Source organism: Panthera tigris, chromosome E3 (assembly GCF_018350195.1).
Source record: "Panthera tigris isolate Pti1 chromosome E3, P.tigris_Pti1_mat1.1, whole genome shotgun sequence".
In the NCBI taxonomy this organism is placed as follows: domain Eukaryota; kingdom Metazoa; phylum Chordata; class Mammalia; order Carnivora; family Felidae; genus Panthera; species Panthera tigris.
The window spans coordinates 1,005,838-1,024,419 of record NC_056675.1 but is presented as its reverse complement, the minus strand read 5'-3'; the positions used below and the strand labels follow the sequence as shown (position 1 = coordinate 1,024,419).

General features: G+C 56.5%; 1 protein-coding gene across 1 annotated transcript in view; it reads left to right on the top strand.

Annotated features, from left to right (window-relative positions):
* Positions 1-477: 477 nt before the first annotated feature.
* The window catches only part of CE3H7orf50 (chromosome E3 C7orf50 homolog), a 109,254-nt gene continuing 91,149 nt past the window's right edge, over positions 478-18,582 (top strand). The window contains exons 1-2 of the mRNA XM_042972251.1: positions 478-585; positions 8,586-8,709. Coding sequence (XP_042828185.1) covers positions 503-585; positions 8,586-8,709 — 207 coding nt within the window. The 5' untranslated portion in view covers positions 478-502. The remainder of the gene's footprint in view (positions 586-8,585; positions 8,710-18,582) is intronic.

Genomic DNA, 18,582 nt, shown 5'->3' with positions numbered 1-18,582 from the left:
CGGCGTGGCGCTCTGGTTCCCGGACCCCCAGATGCTCTGAGGCAGCCACAGTCCCCTCACTCGGGCACCTATCACCCAGGTGGGGTCGTCCGGGCAGGGGGCGCACGCCTTCACCGCGGGCCGGCCGCGAACCCTAGGCCGACGACCACATTGCCGGGGCTCCTCCTGTGCGGCGTCTGAAACCGGTGCACGGTTCTAACGTTACAGTGTCTTCAGTTCATACAAATGTGTATGTTTAATACAACTCCCAAGCGCCCAGACACACAAGTCGGGGTCCCGGCCCGGGGTCGCCTCGCCCCCGCGGCCGGAAACCGGGTGAGGCTCCCCAGTCTTGGCAGCCGGCAAGCGGGGGGGGGGGGGGGGGTTGCTAGGCAACCTGCGGCTCCCAGCAAGCGGCGGCGCCTAGAGATGACGATGCCAGTCCGCGCCTGCGCCTGAACCCGCCTACTCGCGGCTCCCGCGTGCCGTTGGCCGGCGGGCAGATGGGGGCGGGCCTCGGCCAATGGGCGACGCCGCTCCGGGAGGCGGGACCGTGTTACCTTGGCGGCGCGCCTGCCGGAAGCCCGCGTCGGCGGCCACGCGCAGGTAGGCGAGGACTGCAGGGTCGGGGGTCGCGGGGCGGCTCCCACGTGGGTGTGCGGGCCCGGATGGCGTCGGAGGGCACCCGCAGAGGCCCGCAGGGTGCGCGCGGGGTCGGAGCCGCCGGCTGCCCCAGGCCGTGCCCCTCGAGCCGGGCATCCCGTTCGCCACAAAGCGCTCGTTGACTGAAGCGTTCGGTGGGCTCCCGCGTGTCCGCACTGTCCCGGGCCCCAGGCGGCCGCCGGGCTCAGGGCGGAAACGACGCCGACCCGGGGCGCTTGCGTTCTGAGGACACAGAATTAATAAGGTGTGGGAGCCTGCAGGAAAATAAGGCGGAGCAGGGCACCGCGAGCGAGTCGCGTCGGTGCCGGCAGACGCCCCAGGTCGAGGGATCCCGGGCGCAGCAGCAGCCGCTGCAGCAGGAGTACGAGCCGGAGAGCGGGGAAGGAGGCGCGCGGGGCAGCCACCTGCGCCCGCAAGGCCTGGACGAGGACGCGGACTCCTCTCCGAGCGAAATGGGAAGGTGTCCCGCAGAGCCTGACCTGGACGTTCTACGAGTCATTGTGCATGCTGTGTTGGAAAGGGGCTGGAGGGACAAGGGCGGGGACCGTGAGTCATGCAGACGGGAGGGTAGTGACGGCACAGAGAGTGAAAGGTAGTCACTGTCTTCGGGATGTGTTTTGGAGGCAAGGCTGACAGGGTTAATGGCTGTGTCAGATGCAGCAGATGTGGGGCATCACAGTCTTCAGCCCGAGCAGAAGTCAGGCTTTCCTGATGGCCGTTCATGGAGAGGGCAGATGCCCCAGGAAGATCGGAAGTGTGGCTTTTGACGCCTTGCGCCTGAGATGATGTGTGTGGGTGTTGGTGATAGCTGAGTGCAATTCAGGGAGAAATTCCAGGTGGCTGGTAGATGGGAGGTGTTTAAAGCCGCGCAACTAGATGAGATCACTGAGGGAAGGAGTGCAGGCAGAGAGGAAAGTGGGCAGGAGGCACGGAGCTCTTCAGTGCCCAGGCTCAGGAGGTGAAGAGGGAGGAAGAAAAGCAGGAGGGTGTGGTGTCTTTTTCAGAAGCCGAGAGAAGGAAGCATCACCTGCCAAATGCTGCTGTTGGGTGGAATGAGGAGGGTACTGAGACTCGCCGTGAGATTACACGTCTGTGGCGAGCAAAGCGGCAAGGGTGGATTTTGATCAGTAGTAACTGTTGCGCTGGGACAAGATCGCGTGAACCGAATTCTCCTTATGTCTGTCCAGGGGCGAGTGGGTGTTTTAAAGGGAGATTGAGGGAATGGGGAGGGGAAAGGGGAGGCACTCAGTCGCCTTAGGAAGTGAAACATTACAAAAACCAGGAAGGGGGGGTTGGTCCATGTGAAACCCCCCCGGGGTTGCTGGTTAGCGCTTATCAAAGGTAGGCTGCTACCCTTCCATAGGGCTGTCGGGTGGGGTCTCCCCGTGTTGACTGCATTCTTTTGGCAGCCTTGAGTTTTCTCAGGCAGGCTCTCTTTAGGGGCGCCAGGGTCATTTCAGGGATAGGGCCTTGAGCTGTTAGACACTGCATTAGTGGGCCAGGTGTGAGGCCCTTTGGGAGAGAGGAGCCTGGGTGGAGTTTGGTCACACAGCGCGTCTTTGTCCCTATGGAGTCGTTGTGATCTTGAGAAGAGCAGTTCTGGTGGAGGGGTTGGAGAGAGGATGGGAGGGAAGGAGTTCCAGGCCGTGCAGGCGGCTCTACAGGGTTTTACTGCAGAAGGAGGCAGAAATAGGGAGAAGAGCATGTGGGATCGAGAGAGTTTTTATTATTGCCTCGTGGGAAGTTTTAGTTGAGTGAGTAGATGGGAAGCCGGAACCGAGAAGGAGGGGCGTTGCTCAGAGTGATGTCCCTGCGCAGGTGGGGCTGGAACCCAGCTCACCAGTGGAGGGTTTGGCCTTGGTCAGAACTTGGCCCGTTTCCATCAGAACAGGAGAGGAGGGCAGGTGGGTAGATGTAGGGAGCTTGCAGTTCCCTTCCCCTTGTTTTGTGATCAGGAATTAAGGTTCTCAGCCAGAAGGGAGGAGACAGTGGAGGTCTGAGAGAGGAGAGGGTCGGCCAGGCAGGTGGCAGAGGTGGGGAATGTGGTGGATCCCCTGGTGAGGCTGAAGGGTGAGTGGGCCCCGGGGTGCTGAGGGGGTTGAGCTGGAAAGATGGGAGGTGGGCTCGGTTGAGTGAGTAGTGACAGCACTTCGAGATTGGCCATTGGAGGGACAGGGAGGGGTGGGTTAGGTACCAAGAGAGCAGAACGTGGAGGCCGTTCGTCTAAGTGGGCAAGTCGGAACTCGGACTAGGCTTGGATCCAAAAGGACAGGAATGAGGTCCCAGGCCGGCCCAGGTGCTAGGATCCCGCTCCTGGACTCCTCGGACTGATTTCCTCGAGGGCTGTGGATTGTGAGGGCGCAGACCCTCCTCAGGGGGGCTTGGCCCTGTGAGTTGGAAGGTGTCCTTCCCTGTGGCCCCCAGGACATATCAGAGGTAACACGCGCTGGGTGAGAGGGGCCATTGGCTGCGGGTGGGATTTTCAGATTTTAAAAGAATTTTTTCCTGTAGGGTCAGTTATTTTTTTTAAGATCCTGTGGGGTTTCTTTTCAGCCCTGGGGACCCGGCAGCCTCAGCCGGTTGGCGCTGAAGCGTCCTGACCTGTGAGTGTCACCCCACCCAGACGGTTAGCCGCCCTGTGTGTGTCTGACCTGGGCCGTCAGCTTTCTGCTGGCGGAAGCATTTGCTCCACTGAACTGGAGCTGGTTATCTTAAAGCTTTTGTAGTAGAAATGACAAGAGTAGAAGGGGGAAAGCCATGCTTGTAATTCTCACTTCCTAAAATGTTAATATACTGATGTGTTTCCTTCTAGTTTTTCTCTTTGTGTGTGTGTGTGTGTGTGTGTGTGTGTGTACGATTTTCCTCACAAAACGAGGGTCACGGGGTACACACGTAGCTTTGTGCCCCATCTTTGCCCTTGGCGTTGCGCCATGAGCTCTTACTCCTGTGGCCGGGTGTTCTGCGCCGTCCTGCATAGGCCTGCCCCTTTGCACACGGGCATCGGTCGCTTTCCCAGTCCGCAGTCCGCTGTTGTGGGACGGTCACGGTGTTTTCCGCTCCTCGATGTCAGAGGCGTTAGCGGGCTTTATACGGTGCCGTTGTCCCCCTTGTGTATGAATCTCAGCCCGTGATTATTTTATCAGGAGAGGTTCCTGGAACTGGAAAGCACTTGATGAATTTTATAAAATTACCTTAAAGAAAGACTGCACCAATTTCTTGTCCTGTCGGCAGCCATGATCCCGGACAGCCTTTTCACCATCCTGTGGCTAACGCTGAATAATAGAATTTTTAAAAATGGCGTTTTTAACCTATCAAATTAGCTGGGTGATGTGTGCGTGCAGCTAAAAACCTCCAGCCGTAGCGGCCGAGGGACAGAAAGGATGCCATCAGCCTTCCCCCCTCCCCCGCCAGGCCCCATCCCTGGAGGCCGGCGGTGTCCTCCCTCAGCTCTTTGTGCCGGGATCGCTTGCACCCTTCCCCGTAGCGCGAGCTCAGTGCATGACTCGGGTGTGCCGACCGTAGGAGCCATCGGTTGGTGTGCCCCTCTGACAGGGATGCCCCGGTTTCCTCACCCGCGTGCTGCCCTCAACGGCCACACGACGGAACCGAGTTCGTGCGTGTCCTGCACTTAGAACAGGACCTGGTGCCTGGTCAGCTCTCAGTAAAGGGCAGTTTTCGGAATTGACTTTCCTAACTCCCTCCCCCCCCCCCCCCCCCAACACACACACAACGTGGCCTCCCTCTAGCCACCAAGTACAGGGCCACCTACCGAAGCTGGCAGAGCCTGGGGAGCCTGCTGTTTTGCAGAAAGGCCTGGGAGGAAAAAGAAACCTAAAGGAGGGGTCTTGACCCCCCTGAGGCCCCACCTTCCCCCGGGGCTGCTTTCCTCAACACCGCGCTCTCCCTTTGCTGGCTCGTCCGCTGTTCTGGCTGCACACCAGGAAGCTGATGCACACTCGTGGGCCCTGGGTGTGCCAGATGCCGTAGACACGCGCACGCCGTCCTCACAACCCTGTGAAATAGGGTTACCGCTAAGGGAAAAAAAGGAAGGAAAACCAATACAGGGGCATTGTGTTGTTAAATTTATTACAAATAATTGAGAGAGGTGTGAGGTTTTTTGTTTTGTGTTTTTTTTTTTTTTTAATCTTCCCATGTTTTAATGAATTCACAGCGTTGTGTGACCATCACCGCAACCTCGTGTCAGAACATTTTCCTTCTCCCAGGAGAGACCCCGGACCTATGAGCCCCTCCTGCCCCTTCCTCCACCAGCCCTGAGCACCCACGGAGCTGTGTTCCCGCTCTGTGCGGACTTGTCCTGGACACCGCGTGTAGGCGAGCTTGTACCGTGTGCGGTAACCCGCGCCTGGCCCCTGTCCCGCGGCAGGACGGTGCTGAGTCGCCCGGTCAGTGCCGTCCATCACGAGGGCGCCCCCACGTCTTGTTCCCTGTTCAGCAGTTGCTGGATGTGTAGGTTTTTTCACCTTTTGGATACTATGACGAATGCTGCTGTGAACGTCAGTGTTGGAATTTTTACGTGGACGTGTTCATTTTCTTTGGTAGGTATCTGCATGTGGAGCTGTTGGGACCCGTGGTAACGTGTTGAACTTTTTTTTTTTAAAGTAATCTCTACACCCAACGTCGGGCTTGAATTTCTAACCCTGAGGTCAACAGTCACATGCTCTACTGACTGCCAGCCAGGTGCCCCGACATATTTAACTTTTTGGGGAACTGCCAGGCTGTTGTACAGAGTGGCTGCACCATTTTATATCCCACCAGCGGTGCATAAGGGTTCCAAGTTTTCAGGCATCACCGGCATTTGTTACCGGAGCCAACCTAGGAATGTGAAGTGGGGTCATTTGATTTACATTTCCCTAACAATGAATGGTGCTGAGCATCTTTTCCTGTCCTCATTGGCCACTTGTGTGTTGTTTGGGGGGTAATCCGAATTCAAATCCTTTGTCCGTTTTTTCACCGACTTTGTCTTTTTTATTGGGTTGTAAGAATTCTTCACACGTGGTGGATACAAGGCTCTTGTCAGTTACGTGACCCGCAAGTATTTTTCCATTTCTTGATGTTGTCTTTGTACTTCTCTGTTGGAATTATTTGCGGTACAAAAATTTTTAATTTTGAGAGGTCCACCGTTCATTTTTTTTCTTTCGCTGTGTGGTTTTTTTTTGTTTTTTGTTTTGGTGTCCTGTGTAAGAAACTTGCCTAATCCAGGGTCATAAAGATGTACCCCTGTGTTTTAGCTCTTACACTTAAGTTTGTCATCCATTTTGAGTTAATTTTTGTGTTTGGTGTGAGGTAGGGCTCTCAGTTCATTGTTTTGCATGTGGAAGTTCAGGTGTCCCGGCACCTTTTGTTGAAAAGACTGTTCTTTTCCGTTAAATGGTTTAGGCGCCCTTGTTGAAAATCACTGACCGTAAATGTAAGGAAATGTCTTCTATACCAAGCATCCGTTGTCTCAAAGTCATGAGACATACCATCTCTCAGAACTATTAAAAGAAACCTTTTTATAATACAGAAAAGTCTTTCTCCCTTTTTAGCAAATAGACTTAGTGATTACACTTCTTAATGATAACTTACAGAAGGAATAAAGATTTAACTTAACTTTTGTGGTGACTGGTATGTAAATATTTGCTAAACTTTTCTTATTTCCCCAACAAGGTAATTGGCTGATGGAGTCCTTTGTCTTTTCAAAGCCCCTGTGTCAACAGTCTCTTGTTCTTTCACGATTTCTTATTATACTGCTAATTGAAATTTGTAGCCTCTGGCTTTGAATACTTTTTTTTAGATAAGGCTTAATTAAAGACTGTGGAGCTTGGAATTTTTCTGATTCCACAACAGTGATACTCTTTCAATATGCTATCGTTGATCATAGCCCCAACTGGGGCAGAAGGAGCCCTCCATGCTGGCTCTGTGTCCTCCGGAACGTGGCCCTATGTTCCTTGACTATCTCCTGCGTTTCAGCACAGCTTGATATCCCAGGTTCTCCTTGCACTTTCCTTGCTCTGCAAAGGTTCCCAGACCAGGAGTCTAAGGAGCTCCACTCCCCGCTTCCTTTTTCATAGAGGATGGTGTTGAGAACCCAAATCTGGGCTCTCCGCGTACTCTGTTTCTAGGCCTTTTCCACTGTGATCACCCTTTATGGTCACCTTTCCCGTAATGCTTTCCCTCTCTTTTGGTTGCAGGTTACAGTTAGTGATGTCTCACGTGTCCTGCGTTTGTGTCCCCCATAAGTTTGTCACCTGTGTGTGAATAAGTCTCTTGGACTGCGAGGTCTAGCCTGGAGCAGCTCCTAGCACATGGTCGGCACTCTGCAGGTGGTGACAGAGTGACTGGCAAGTGCTGATGTACGTGGGTGGATTGCTTGGTGGCGGGGTGTGCGTGTTTCATTCCACCAGCTGCCCCCTTGACGGAATTTTCCCCTTTTGTCCCCGTGAGAGCGGTTTTGCTTTGGGGGAAATTTACATCTCACTAGCGTGTTCCTGGGAAGCCCACGTTCTCAGAACACATCCAGCCTTTGCTCGCCTTCAGGGGGCCATCGCCCTCCATCTGCCCTCCCTGCCCGCAGGCCCTTTAGGGGGTCCGGAGGCCCGGCCTTTGCACCTTTGCACCTGCCGGACCTTCTTCATCGCACGCACCACTCCCCTCCCCCGCCTCCCCCTCCCCAGCCCTGCCCTTCACCGGCTTTCTCCCAGAGGCCTCCTGCCCGTGCGTCACCTGCGCTCGCTTCTGTTCTGCCTTCTCGGTAGCGTTCATCCCCACGTAAAAGTATTTTCTCACCTGCACGATAGATCTCTCTTGCCCACCACAAGGGAAGCTTCACGAGGTCAAGGCTCTTGGCGTGCCATGCGGTTCGCTCTGTGTTTGGCACCCCGCACAGTGGCTGGCACAGAGTTGGCGCTCACAAAGTATGTGTTGAACTTCTGTTGCTAGAGCTGGTGCTCAGAGAACGACATTGGGTTTCTGTCCCTTTTCCCGTATACACAGCCTTGAACCGCAGGTCTGAAGGTAAATTTTTAAAAAGACGGAGACATAAGTATACAATATGTACGTGTATAATTTACATGTGCCTGTAAGATCTGGAACATGGAGAATGTTAACTGGGAGTTAGCTGAGCATGAAAACACGAAATACATTTTCATAGTTTGTTAGAACGAAAGCTGATATTAGTAGACCTTGTAAATACAGTTTGAAAGAACTGGCGTTAAAAAGCACTCCGAGGTCTCCCCTCCCACATACCCCCTCGCAGGAGCCCCTTCGGAGGTCCCAGCAGCCACCGGCGGTGCCCCTCAGGGGAGGGCTCTCCACTGTGACCTGTCGGCCTTCAACCACTTCTGTTCCCTGGGGCACGATCCCACGAAGGACGTGGGTTTTAGGGTTCCCGGGCTTTTCCTGGAGCTCTGCACACCACTGTGCTGGAGAAAGCACACCTGTCAGACGCCTCTCACACCGTGTCGTGCCTTATATGCGGCCCGGGTGGTGCTGCTTCCACAAGTCGAGGGGCCCGGCCCGGGCCCATCACCGTGACCGAATGCCCTAGCCACGGCGGCGACGGTCGCCTGCAACATCCCCAGATCACGGGCGGTTTGCCTAGGGGATTTGACCTTTCCCCTAACTCGTGTAGATTTTCCATATTTTCTTTCTTTCTTTTAAATTCTGCTTATTTTGAGAGAGAGCAGAGGAGAGGGGCAGGGTTAGAGGGAGACAGAGAATCCCCAGCAGCCTCCGCACTGTCAGCCCAGAGCCTGAGTGGGGCTTGAACTCCCGAACCGCCAGATCATGACCTGAGCCAGATGCTCAACCCACTGAGCCCCCCCGGGCGCCCCTGCCTTTGTTTGGACTTTTATAGCGGGAGAGCGCTCTTCCCCTCGGTCACAAATGTGATGTGGCCCAGGACCTCTCGTCACGCACTTAGCAGTTTACCTTCTCTGCTGCAGGATGGCAAAACGGAAGAGAAAAATTACCGAAATGACAGAGAAAAAGAACAAAAAACTGAAGAAGGCGTCAGCGAAGGAGATGCCACCCGCGGCCACACCGGGCACCGGGGAAGCGCACGCCGAGGTGGGCGCACGCGGGGTCCCAGTCCAGAGGGAGGGCGCAGCGAGGGCGGGATGGGTTACAAGCCTTCGCGCTGCGGGGCTTCTGGGAGCGGCTGTAAGACAAGTAAGAGGGTGGGTGAACTTCGGGTTCGACCGCCGCGACCGCCTTTCCTCGGGCACAGCGTCCACCGACCGCCGTTGGGGTGCCGTGCTGTCGGGGGCACTTGTGTCTGAGACGGGAGGCGGCGGGACAGCACGGGCTGCGCTCTCGGGAATGGGTGGCGTGCCGTGCACGCAGTGACGCGTGCAGCGTGGCCGGGAGTCTGTCCTGAGGAATTCAGATCTTGGGGCGTCTGGGGGGCTCAGTCACTTGAGTGTCTGACTTTGGCTCCGGTCACGATCTCACAGTTTGGGAGTTCAAGCTCCACGTCAGGCTCGGCTGACAGTGCAAAGCCTGCTTGGGATTTTCTCTGTCCCTCTGTCTCTGCTCCACCGCGCCCACAGCTCCCCCCCCCCCCCCACCTTGCACACGCATGCTCGCTCACCCTCTCTCTCAAAAATAAGTAAAAATAAACTTTAAAAGAGAGTTCAGATCACAACATACAAATGCTCGTATTGAATGGGACAGAAGTCTGTTATAAAAATACGTGCACTTAAATTTGGTTCCTGGTCTGAGCGTTAACGTTTTTCTTGATTGAGCTGTCTTTACAATTCCTAGGATGCGGTTGATGGAAACAGTGTAGGGTGTCACAAATTCTCCCAGATTGCACATGAAGTAGAACGTGATTAGGCGCGTATCCCGTGGTGACGCGTGCATCTGTGGGCGGGCGCTGCTGTCTTCGGAGGGGACGGGATTTCCTGTGGGTCCACGCCTGCCTGGAAGCACCGAGAAGCTCGTTCACACCGGTGAACGTGGGTGGAAGCGTCGTCTGGGCAGTGTCGCTTAATTCCTTAGAGTCGGAGACTGTTCCTGTGATTTGGGGGCACGTTTGGTCCCAATCTGTTGTTAGACATCGGCCATTAGATGACAACTTGACTAGGTCCTTCTTCAGTCCTTGTGGAGGAAGAACTGGAAACCGTCTGACTCGGTCGGGGATGCGTCTCTGGCCAGTTGCTGTTGTTTGTGGCACCCGTGATTCAGACCGTGCCTCCACTTACGAGAGCCCTGTGGGCTCTTCTGCCCTCAGAAGCGTCCCCGGCAGGTTTCAGGGTGACAGTTGGCTTTTCTCTCATAAGATGGGGAAAGGGCCGTGGTGCAGGGGGAGGAAGAGAGGAGGGCCCTCATGACAACGCCAACTCCTGACCGCAGGCCATTCTGGCCTTTCCTCTGAGCAGTTTCGGCGCGAGTACACATGGAGCACACGTGGCGTCAGGGCCCTGGGAGCGCGCCCCTGAGACCACCCGTGCTGTAGACGCCTGGGCGAGTCTGTGTCCCTCAGGGGGTGTGCACCCAGTTCGGTGACTCACTGGTCCGGGTCACTTGAGGCCTCCATCCACCGAGGCATCTCTGTGCTTTTGCCAGCTGGCTCCCAGGCCCCCGCCTCGTCCCTGGCGATTTATTTTTGATAGAGATAGAGCACAGGTAGGGGAGGGGCAGAGAGAGAAGGAGACACAGAATCCGAAGCAGGCTCCAGGCTCCCAGCTGTCGGGACAGAGCCCGACGCGGGGCTCGAACTCACAGACCGCGAGATCATGACCTGAGCCACCCAGGTGCCCCTCCTCCGTTTTTTTTAAACTCCATCCTATCACCTTGGTGATTTTAAGTTTTGTTTAAAACTCGCAGCTTTCCTTTCGGAGTGGCCTGCTTGCCGGCTGCTAGCCCGGGGCAGGCCCCGCAGAACAGGGCGGGTTGACAGTAGCCGTGTGCACAGGTTGGGATTTCTGCCTCACCTCAGGGGGACCTTCTTTCTGCTGAGTTCAGGTCATTTTTAAAAAAGTGTGTGATTGTTTTTTGTTATGAAAGCACACGTCGGGTAAAGTAGATTTGGAAGACGGAAGAGAAGCTCCTGGTTTCTCTTTCGAGGCCGACAGTTTTGTCGGGGTCTGTGGTGTAGTGGACAGAGTTGCTGCTGGAGTCCCGTGCACTTGCGCTTGGTTTTCGGTCCCCGGGGTGTTGACCTGGTGGCAGGCTGGCCCGGCTGAGGAGCAGGAAGCGGTGCGTGGGAACGCGGGCCCGGCCACCAGGGGTCGCCGCCCCTCCGCCTGCAGGCGGCCCGCGGTCCTCTCCCGGGAGGAGCTCCAGCCCAGCGCGGTTACGGGGCGGGAGCACTCTAGGGGGAGGTCTCTGAGGTGCGGCGGCGCTTGTGGGCTTGTGTCCCAAAGACCCCTTCGCACATTGCCGGGGCCGGTCTCCCAGGGAGGGGCTCATCCAGGCGGACACACCTTGGGCTGCGCTAATGAGAGGATTTCTTCACTCTGCTTTTCATGGGAAATTATGGAAAAGCCACGTCAGGCTCGTTTTTAAGGAAAGCACATGGAACACTGCACCTAATTTTGAGGCGGGCGGGTGGACCAGGCCTGGAGAGCACATCCCATTCCCCTGGGAGCTCGTGGAAAAGTACTGTGTTGTCCTCCCCCGCCCCCCCCCTCCCCGCCCTGCCCTGGCTGCAGGATCAAGCCCCAGAATCCATCCGCATGAGGAACAGAGAAGCCTCTGTCCCCACTTGGACCAGTGTGCCGTCCTCCCGGGACCGGCCGTCTGGATAGGCCCGTGGGAGCCCGTGTGGCCACTTCCCACAGCACAAGCGCCCTGAGCCAGTGCCAGGAGGGCCAAAGTTTCCCCAGGGCTGGCCCTCCGTGGCCCCGGGGCAGCTTCCTCAGAGCCGCGCTTCCTGCTGGGAGGGGAGCCTTGGCACACCCAGCGGACTCATCTCTGGCCCTCTTTTGTGCGCTCCGGAACGTAGGAAGCCCTTTGTGCGGCCCCGGGCGCTCAGAACCTCCCTTCTTTGCGCATCTCACCAGCCCGTTAACCTGCCGAGGCCCTCGCCGCCCGAGGCCGGGAGAGGGTGTCTGTGACGCCCCCGGCACGGGCCGAGCCCTGCTAGTGCCTCCCTCAGCGCCCTGGATATGGTTCTGGCCGGCCGGCCGGCCGCAGGCCTCACTGGAGACCTGCCGCCCACACCACGCCCTCTCCTGCCGTCCTGCTGCGTGAGGGACGCGGGAAGTCGGGGTCCATGGGCCCGTCCTCTGCACCAGGGAGTCTCTGCCCGCTTCACGGCTTCTTGAAACCCTCCCGCGAGCCTGGGCGTCGGGCCGTACAGGCCCACCTTCAAGCTGCTGGGCCCCTTCCTTTGAGAGGGTGGCAAGGGTTAAATCTTAGACAGCAGGCGTGTCCCGAGAGGTTGCCGGCCCGTCATCAGTCATCAGTTGGGAGTGGAAGGGGCAGAAGCCCAGGGGTTGCTCCCGAGGGTCTCCCCTCCACCGCCGAGGAGATAGTCCACCGTTCGGTTTTGTCCCAGACAGCGAGCCCCACGACAGGGAGACATCACGCGGCTGCCCCGCTCACGGGCCAGTCAGGCCCCTGCACGCCTCGGTGGGCACCTGGCAGGGGCGCTGCGGTGCCCAGGCCCTTGGTTGCCTGGAGGCGGAGGCGTGGCTGGCAGTGAGCAGGGCCCTCCTCCCTTGTCTCTTGGGTGAGAACCCCTGCGTTTGCACGAGACCGTCCTGATCACAGCGGAGTCCTCAGGCCCAGCGGCCCCGGGTGCCCGGCCCGGGTGTGGCCCGTCCTGGTCTCACACACGAGTTGACCGGAGAGGCGGCCGCTTGCCTGGTCGCTCAGCTGGCTGGGACAGAGGAGGGACTCCCACTTGGGCCTCCTGTGTCTGCTTCCCTTTCGGAGCACCCAAGGAAGACAGGGACCCACGGGGTGCCTGGCCTGACTCCTTAGTGTAACTGGGCTGAGGGCTGCCGGCCAGCGGGCGGCTCAGGCGTGTGCGGGGACGGCGAGGCCCAGCACCGTCTAAGGAATAATGCGGCTCCTGTGGGGCACCCATTTCTGCACTGCTGTCAACGCGGGTGTTGTGTCAGGAGAAGGACCCCGGATTTGTCCGGCAGACCACCCCACGCTGGGAGTGAATGCGTTCCTGGAGCCTAGAGGGCACGGTGGCAATAGCAAGCACTTTTCTTCTTGCAGAATGTGACGTGCCGTGCATAAGCTGGGTGGCTCCCCAGTTCCCGGTGCCACCCCGAGTGCTCCGTGTGTTTTCACGGGCCCGACTGGAGCGTGGCCGGTGACAGCGGGGCTGAGAGAAGATGGGCCCCGCACTGCCACACCCTCAGCGGCCGTGGAGTGGAGTGTCGCCTGTCTGGAAGGGAGACACCTGCTCCGTACGGGACCACCCTCGTCTCTTCGTTTGTGATCTCGAAATCGGGATAGGAATTACGTGGGTGTCAAGCCGGCGAACGCTTCCGAAAACCATCACGCGAGGTGTGAACTTCGCGGCCTTGAGAATTTGCTCAGAACCAAAGTACTTTTTCCTAATGGTGTTTTGCCTCAAGAAATACACGGGTCTGGCAGTGGAGTTTTGGTTGTGAAAGTAGCAGCTGAGGGGTTGCCAGTCTTTACAGGCAGCTCCCCGGGAGCCTGAATTCCCCTGTTGCGTTGTCTTTGTTTTCTCCTTTGTGACTACTGAATGCTGACTTGTCAGCCAGTTAGTTATAAAGTGATGGCCGTGCAGGGCTGGGGGAGTTGGAGAAAAGGGACCCAGAGAAATTCCCTGATAGCCCCGAGGCTCCCGGTGAGGTGTAGGGGACCGAAGTCCCCCTCGTCCTGTCGCGGTGACCTCTGCTGCCTCCTGAGGGCTTTCCTTTTCACTGCCCAGTAATGTCCCACCCACCGCACGTCCCACGTGTTTGTTTCTCCGTTCCCTGGTCTTTGGACTTTTCGCTCGTTTCCACTTTGGGGCTGTGGGGAGTATGCTGTGACTGTATGCGAGGTTTTCTGTTTTCATTTCTCTTGGGTAAATTCTCAGGACTCAGATGGACCACAGTGTAAGTGTATGTTTACTTTTTTATTTTTTTTTTACTAGAGCGTGAGTGGGGGGAGGGGCAGAGAGAACGGGAGAGAGAATCTTAAGCAGGCGCCACGCTCAGCCCTGAGCCCCGCACAGGTCTCGATCTCACCACCCCGATGGCCTGACTGGTGCCAAAATCAAGAGTCGGTCGCTCAGCCACCTGAGCCACCAGGCACCCCGTGTGTTTACGTGTGCGAGGAGCTGCCAGGCCGCCTTCCATGCCGGCACGCGGGGGCGCTGGTGCTCTGTGTGTTTGTCAGCACTTGGTGTTGTCGGTATTTTTCGTTTTGGTCGCTCTCGGGAACGTGGTTGTGCCTTCCTCTGCGTGGTCTTCACAAGCAGCTGCTTGAGGCGTAACTGACGTGGGGGAAACCACCCGCATTGAAATAATTTCTCGTAGTTTCTGCCCCGGTCGCTGACAGGCGTGAGCATCTAGCAAGCCTTGTTTCTGTGCGTAAGGTCCCGTGGGTGAAGTGCTCGCACAGCTCTCTTCCCGCTCTTAGTGGCGGGTTTTCTTACGGTGGAGCGTTGAGAGTTTGTTACCTGTTTAGGACGTAGGTGTTTTATCCGATTTCCGTTTGGAAGCGCATTCTCTCCTGATCCGTGGGGCCCCTTCTCATCTGCCAGCAGTGTGGCTTTTGAAGAGCAGTTCTGACTTCTGATAAAGTCTAACTTACCTGTTTTTCTTGTACGGTCGTACTTTGGTTGTACTTTCTGGTAACTCGTCAGGGGCGTGTCCGGAGATGCTTCCAAGTCCGCAAGTGTGGATCTTCGTGGATCTTCCGCAGTGTTCGGATTTCCCCGGGTGGGGCGGTGGCATGTCTCACGGCCGCCCTCTTAACGGTCAGTTAACCTCGTTTCCCACGTGGATGCGCCTGCCCGGCACCAGAGTGCCGTTGTGCACGTGTGCGACCTTTTCTCTGGGCTCCCAGGGGCCGGAGCGGCGGCGGGACGGCGTGTGGCCAGTGCCAGGGGAGAGACGTCCGGGCCCGAGGCCGGCGCTGGCGTCTGCCTCCCCTGTGTGCCCTTCTGCAGCCCGTTTTATTGGTGTTGTCCTGGTCAGCAGTGGGACTGAGACGGTTTTCAGTCACCTATGGAGCGTCTTTGTCCTGTGAGTGTCCTCACCACATCTTTCTCCTCTTTTCCTGGTGCTTTGGTTGCCTTTTTGTGCACGTTTTACACATGCTTTGTCCCAGTTTGACTTTGATGACGACATTCTCCGTGCGTGCAGGCAGATGTCAGTCCTCATCCCAGAGATAAAGGCCGCCTTCTCCCTCCCACCGTCACTTACGAGCGTTTTCTCTTCTGTATTTTCCTCTCAGCCGGGCTGCACAGCAGTCCATAAATGTGTTGTACTGTGATATATTTAACTTGCTTGTCACCGCGCTGCTCCCTTCTTCAGGTTTTATAGGTGTGTTTTAATATTGAGTAGAGTAAGTACCTCCAGTTGTCATGTGGACACTGTTTTTGGATGTTTTCACCTAGTTTCTTATTTGCACGAGGTTTGGAATCAGCTTGCACGTTTCATGAAAAGTCTTTTGGGGCGCCTGGGTGGCTCAGTCGGTTAAGCGTCCGACTTCGGCTCAGGTCATGATCTCGCGGTCCGTGAGTTCGAGCCCCGCGTCGGGCTCTGTGCTGACAGCTCAGAGTCTGGAGCCTGCTTCAGATTCTGTGTCTCCCTCTCTCTCTACCCTTCCCCCACTCACACTCTGTCTCTCTCTATCAAAAAAATGAATAAACGTTAAAATATTAAAAAAAAAAAAAAAAAAGAAAAGTCTTTTGTGTTTTTTTGAGGTTGTTTTTATGTCATTCAGACGATCATGCTTCTCTCCTAGGAGATTTGCGTGTCTGGCCAGGAGCAAGTGACCTGGGCAGGGTCCCTGTGGCAAGCACAGGGCAGATCCCATCGGTCTGTCTTTCCCTGTCACACGATATCAAAATACACAAACTACAACTCAGGAATGGAGTCTGGGCCCCCGCAGCGGACACTCCCCGGGCCTCCTGGGCCCGCTCTGACCGTCTCCGCCCGGCCACGCGGTATGCCCTCTTCTCCGTCCGGGCAGAGGCTGTCTGTCCCACCTTCCTTTCAGAAATTGACCTTTCTGGCCTTGCCAAGCTTTTCGTTTTCTTCTACCCACTATGTCCTCACACTCTGCATGGTGAGCCTTCACCTAACTGTCCTGTAACCAGTCAAACCCAGCAGCAGCTCATGGGGATCAACTGGGACATGAACTTGTTGAGCAAGTAGGTATTAAAAACTGGTTTTTGTGTTGCTATGGGAAGAAGTTTTATTTTAACGTTGAATTAACCTAGGTGTTTTCATATATAGTAGGTTATAGGAGCATTCATGGTTATGTATTTTTTTCAACCAATTCTAATAATTTGTGGCAAGAATTCTTCAGTTTTATAAAGGAAGGTGAATCAGGCAAGATGATTTTTTCTTTTTTTTTATTATCGGGGTTGGGGTAGAGTTTAGACAGGTTTAGGATGATGGCCTCCTCTTTGTAGTTACCTGCACTGGGCTTTTTTCACATATAACTTGTAGTAAAACAACAGCAGGTGTGTCAGATTGTACGTGTTTGAGACAGAGCCATGGTTAAGTCACCGTGTCGCTTAGCGTCTGGGTTTACAGCCAGCAGTAGCTGTGGGGGTGGAAAAATCACACAGAACGTGAGAAAACCCAATGATGGACGAGTTGTGACCTTGGAAGTAGGGAGTGTCTCTCACCGATTTCCTCCCATTTGCATTAAGAGGCGAACGGTGATTGGATTGGCACCAGAGGGCAACCTGGCACAGGCCGGATCTCGGCTTGGGTGTTTCCATAAAAACAGAAAGGACCTGTGTCTGTGGCTGTTTTCATCTCAGTACATGCGTGCAGAGCGCTGGGTGAAATTTAACATCTGTACATGATTAAAAACAATCTCTCAGAGGCGCCTGGGTGGCCTAGTCGGTTGAGCATCCGACTTTGGCTTAGGTCATGATCTCACGGTTGTTGAGTTTGAGCCCCACATTGGGCTCGCTGCTGTCGGTCAGAGCCCGCTTCAGATCCTCTCTCTCTCTCTCTCTGCCCCTCCCCCACTTGTGCTGTCTCTCAAAAAAAAAACCCAAAAAACAATCTCATTCCCCCTGCCCCCCCAGAAGTAGACTCTCCCCCTTAAGAAAACAATAAAGGTCTATTATAAAACCAGACACATCTTTTTAGCTCTTACTTCTCTCAAAAGGTGAGAATGTCTCAAGAAACCAGAGACTTTAGGAGCACCCGGCTGGCCCAGAGTGTGCGACTCTTGACCTCAGTCAGGGTCCTGAGTTCAGGTGCACGTTGGGCGTGGAACCTGCTTCATTAAAAAAAAAAACAAAAAACAAAACAGACTTGGAAGTTCTTCACCGGAATCTTAGCTTTCACGCTCCGTGGCTGGTGGAGGAAGCCATTTTATACGTTCACACGCACAGAGCACACTCGTGCGTGCAGACCACTTACAGAGCACACTCGTGGAGCACACTCGCGCATCGCAGACTCACAGCACTCACGCAGAGCGCACTCCCACGCGCCGAGCACACGAGGCCCGCGCGGAGGCCGTGCGGGGCTCTCCGGCAGAAGGGCGCTCCGGAACGGTGGAGAGGCTGAGGATGCCCGGACGGCTCCCTGCCGCTGGGCTCTCCACCTCGCCGGGGGGGGGGGGGGGGGGGGGGGGGGGGGGAGGGCCCTGGCCTCCGAGCCCGTCCCCTCAGCCCGGGAGGCGGCCAGAGCCCAAGCCCCTGACTTCTGGGCACCGGCGGGTGGCCTCGGGACAGAGCGGCCCCCGTGTCCTGCGATGTCTCTGGGGACTAGCTTCCGGGTACCGCTCGGTTTGGGTCTGCAGATGCCCTGTTTCGTCAGTTCTTTGATGCTTTATGAAAGTGGTCGTTTTTTGGTCTCTCGGTCAGTGTTTTTGGTCGCCATGCTTCCCCCACCTGGTCAGAGAGTGGGTCTGAGGCAGATCGGGGCTTGGCAGATCTCTCCTTTCGGGCCAGCGCTGTGGGCCGTGTGGTCTCTGTCGCTGCTTGGGCTGCCCGTGTGGGGCAGAAGCACACAGACGGCACGTAAAGAAACGGCCACGTGCAAATGCGGCGTATTTACCCCGATAGGCGGGCACAGGGGACTCGGCCCAGAGCGCGCATCCCCCTGCTGCGAGGCGTCCGGCCCGCCGGCGCTGGCCTCTGGAGCAGTGCTTCCTGACGGGGGTCTTCCTGCCCCAAGTTCCTGGGTCTCCACGGTATGAAAGGAAGCCCGGGGATTGTACCTTGGGTAAAGGATGGCCCGTATGTGGGGCCCTGGGAGGCTTGGCAGGCCTCTGGGTTTGTCCCGGGGACCGATGACGGCCCTGTGTCATTGCTGCGGGGGAAAGGTCGCCGTGGACACCGCCACACGGAGGGCTAATTAGGAAAACAATACGGCATCTGTGACCGGCAGGAGGACGTTCGGTTTGAAATATAAAATTAGTATCTATGTGGGCGGGAAGTTGGACCACCGAGAGAGTGGTCCTAACGTGCCACTTCCTGAGCGCGGGCACTCGTGTTCTCTTCTGGACGCGAGCCCCGACGGTCTAGGGTGCAAGCGTGGGGCCCTTTGGCCACCTGAGTGGCTCCTCTGTCCTGTGCGGATGTGGAGGCCGCTGCCTGAGCTGGCTGCAGCTTGCTGGAGAAGCGGATACACATCCGCGGAGCACGGAAGCCGTGACTGGAAACCGCACGAGGAAGCTCGCCGGAGGGTTCCAGAGGCTGCGGGTGACACAGAGGACAAAACCTTCTGCGGGCGTGCTAGGGGGCATCTGGGTTCTCCCCTGCTCAGCCGCCACCGGACGGTGGGGGGGTCCGGGGGCCTGAGACCCGTTTTAAGGAGGTGA